Raw genomic sequence first — 3,735 nt, 5'->3', positions numbered from 1 at the left:
AACGCACATATTGCAGCTAAAGAACTGCATAGCTTCTACGCTAGGTGTCAGGACCTAAGGTGCCTAGTCATACAAAAGAGAATTTAAAGTTTACATGCTGTAGTGGCTATTGTCGACATGTATTGTGGGTGAATATTGTGGCCCAGGCTGGATTAGAGTGAAGCCTAGCCAAATATAGAAAAGTGCATCTGTCACAAACAGGTAGGGATAAGTGCGGCCATAACTCCACCGACACCTCTATCCCTACCTACTTGCATGGAACATCCTAACCGACGGGGCACAACTGGACGGCAGTCCCTAGCTTACATACGTGCAGGGGCCTAAGGAAGGGGAGACACAACACAGGGAGGAATACACAAAGACAGACAACACGGAAGCGAGAGCTTCCCAGGCCAGCCCCAAAATAGCTATAGAATCAATGGAGATGAAATCAAGAGCCAGGAGATAATGCAGGCACAAAAGGGGTAATACAAGATCAAAGTAAAAAGAAGCCGAAATCAGAAGCCAAGATATTGCGTCAGTACATGGGGTAACACAAGGTCGAAGTCAAATACAAGCTGAAGTCAAACAAACTGAAGTCACACATGCAGGATACGCTAGTGAGTTGATAAGACCAATCACAGGCAACCTGTGGCCAGCAGGTTACCTGTCTAAATAGGTCCTCTTGATGAGTCACGTGACTCACTAGCACCGGCGCTCAGTTCCCCACCTGCTCATTGTCTAGGAGATGGAGGACGCCTGCCACGCTGAGGAAGCGTGCGCGCCCCCTTGTCACCATGAAGACGAGGACGCCAGCCGTGTCCTTGCTCCTCCTAACGAGCGGGATGTAGGGAGAGAGCGTGTTGCCAGTTCCCCGTTACAGCATTTCAATGTGATACATGGAAGTAACTCTCTTGCTTCAGCCAGGAATAAATTGAGACTATTAAAAGAATGGCACCTACATTTGAAAGTAAGTATATGTGGAGACTGCTGAGATTTTTGTAAAAACTGGCCTGCTCATTCCACCCCCTGGTTTCCTGCCCTGTCACCTCGCCACATCAACATCAAGAATACTTCTGTCACGGAAGGTGTACAGGAAACAAGACAATGCAAAATGAATATATGACTCACTCTATCCAAAACTAAGGAACAAAAGGGAGACCCCTGCATAAGACCTGGCACTCTCCCTGACTGCTCAGCCTATGCGAAAATCCCAATGGTGGATGATCGCATATCCTCGTACCTTGACTATATACCACCTGAACACCCTACAATAGTGAGGGGACACGACCACCGGCTCCCTACACTAGACACGGAGGGAGTCAGGGTCACCTGGGATCCAGCAAACAGAAAATCACAAATAAATGTACAGCACTTATCTTGTAGAAGACTGGAAAATGGGATCAGCATGCACACACACTCCAGGAAGTTGTATAAGCCGCACACTAATGCATTATGGGGAAGAATTTAAAGGGATGCAATCAGTCCAACTACATGACAGCTGAGAGAGGCTAACAAGATGAGGAACTGAAGACCAAAACAAAGAAAACTCAAGGAGGAGGTTCTGAAAGGCTTCTGTCAGAGCTTCTCAGCTGTCTGGTTGTGACAACTTCACTTTCCATTGGGAAGGAGACCTTCACATGCTGTTCCCTGGTGAAATAGGTGTGCCCCTTCTTACTGCATGGCCCCAAGGGACCATTACCATCCCTACTCCAAAACCACTCCTGTTCCACTACTCTCCACCATGCGTCCTTCCCTGCTGGGCCCGTTGAAACTTTAGTCTTCCCTGGGAGCAATGATTGATAGCTGTAGGGGAAATATAGTGAGAGAGGCAGCTAAATAAATGAACAGAATATGTCCATGGTTTATAGAAAGGATCTAGAGTGGAGGACCTCTCTTATAACTTCTATAGACATCCAGAAATTATATACCAAGAGTAGACAATCCCTACAGTAAATTTCAGCCATATTTTTTAGTTGTGTGTGCTTTTTCTTTCCCTTTGGCTTTAATTGTCTCAAGGGAAACCTTCAATGTTCTACTCTTTGTCTATATAATCCCACGCTCTTATCACCACAATGCTCTATCCATTCAGGAAGAATAATACTGACAAGTCCCTCTCGTTCTCTCTCAACTGTGTAGCTATAGTTGGCCGGATATTTCATTTACAAGCGTTGTGTTTCACTTGGGGCAAGATATTCATTGTGTTTTTTGGAAACCAGATGCAGATTTTATTTCACTGCACAGTGCTGGCTTCTGTTCCTTGTACTTGTATACCGACATGTATTAAGTAACACATAATGCTGCAAATACTTTACATTCAGGACTACAGATTGTACAAAAAAATTCATGGAAATACCCATTATTTATACATGGAAAATTGTAACTTAAAAAAATTAAGATATATTCATTACTTTGTTGTAATTTTGGTTTTGAAATTAATCTATGGTCTTCTTGAAGCTTTGAATTGTTTTTAATTTAAAGTTTAAATGGATGATAGAAATGTGAGCACGATAACCTATTTCATCATTACTGGGATCTCAGGCCAGCCTTCATTTCAGTTGTTACTTTTCCTTCTAATTTTGCTAATTTTTATCATCACTCTTGGAGGTAATGCGATCATCTTCCTCCTTGTTTGTCTAGATCATCATCTCCATACACCCATGTACTTTTTCTTGGCCAACTTGTCTATCTTGGACATTAGTTGTTCTACAATCACTATTCTTAATATCCTTACTTCTTTTTTATCAGGAGATAACACTGTCTCAGTTCTTAAATGTCTTGTGCAGATTTTTGCCTTTTTGTCATTGACTTGTGATGAACTGCTGCTTTTGGCAGCTATGAGTTATGATCGTTATGTTGCTATCTGCAGACCTTTACATTATCATCTTGTCATGAATTCAAAGCTTTGTGTCCTTTTGGCCTCCTTGTGTTGGGGCTGTGGTTTCCTTGAAAGCATACCGACTTTTATGGGGATCTTCAAATTAACATGTTATGAGTCCGACAAGGTGGACCATTTGTACTGTGACATTGTGCCTGTCCTGAAGCTGTCATGCAGTGACACATCTTTTCTCCAGCTCTATATCCTCACTGTAGGGGTCATTGTTTGTGGTTTTACCCCTTTTGCCCTTACATTCATCTCCTATATCTTCATAATTACCACTATCCTGTCCATACGTTCTAGCAGTGGCAGACGTAAAACCTTCTACACATGTTCCTCCCACCTTACAGTTGTCATCTGTCTCTATTCTTCTCTTGTCTTCCAATATTTGAGGCCGATTTCATCCATCAATTTAGGTTCCAGTAAATATTTCTCATTGTTTAACGTAGCTGCCGTCCCTATGCTGAACCCCCTTATCTACAGCTTAAAGAATAAAGATGTGAAAGCTGCTATAAGGAGAAAAATTAACATTTCTGTAGTATCAATTAATAATCAAGACCATACTGAAAATAATAAAACCCTTAAAATTCTAATTTAACCCTCCAGACAGGCAGAAAACATTCAGGTAGTATTGTGGATAAAAACGCAATTTTATACTTTATGAATAGATAAAAACCTAGAGAACATTTCAGAGGTTTTCCTGAGCATTCAATAAAGGATCTTGTTTCTAGAAATAATGTTTGTATCTGAGAATTACTGTATTTTTCTGCATATAAGATGCAACTCTGTTTACTAAAATAACAGGAAAGAGTTTGTAACAATTACTGTACATCAATTAACCAATTAATCACTGTTCAAACTTCTTGTAATACCATTGG

The 3,735-nt window shown here is 41.4% G+C and overlaps 1 protein-coding gene across 1 annotated transcript; it reads left to right on the top strand.

Moving 5' to 3' along the window:
- Positions 1–2,465: 2,465 nt before the first annotated feature.
- LOC122946602 (olfactory receptor 6C1-like) lies at positions 2,466–3,455 on the top strand. The gene has a single exon (XM_044306329.1). It carries the CDS (start codon positions 2,466–2,468, stop codon positions 3,453–3,455), a length of 990 nt encoding a protein of 329 aa, XP_044162264.1.
- Positions 3,456–3,735: the final 280 nt, after the last annotated feature.

This window comes from Bufo gargarizans, chromosome 9 (genome assembly GCF_014858855.1).
Source record: "Bufo gargarizans isolate SCDJY-AF-19 chromosome 9, ASM1485885v1, whole genome shotgun sequence".
Lineage (NCBI taxonomy): Eukaryota > Metazoa > Chordata > Amphibia > Anura > Bufonidae > Bufo > Bufo gargarizans.
This window is presented reverse-complemented; position numbering and strand designations above follow the sequence as displayed.

What these genes read in the sequence shown, in the direction of transcription:
- LOC122946602 (XM_044306329.1), top strand. Translation starts at nt 2,466, where the DNA reads ATGGATGATAGAAATGTGAGCACGATAACCTATTTCATCATTACTGGG.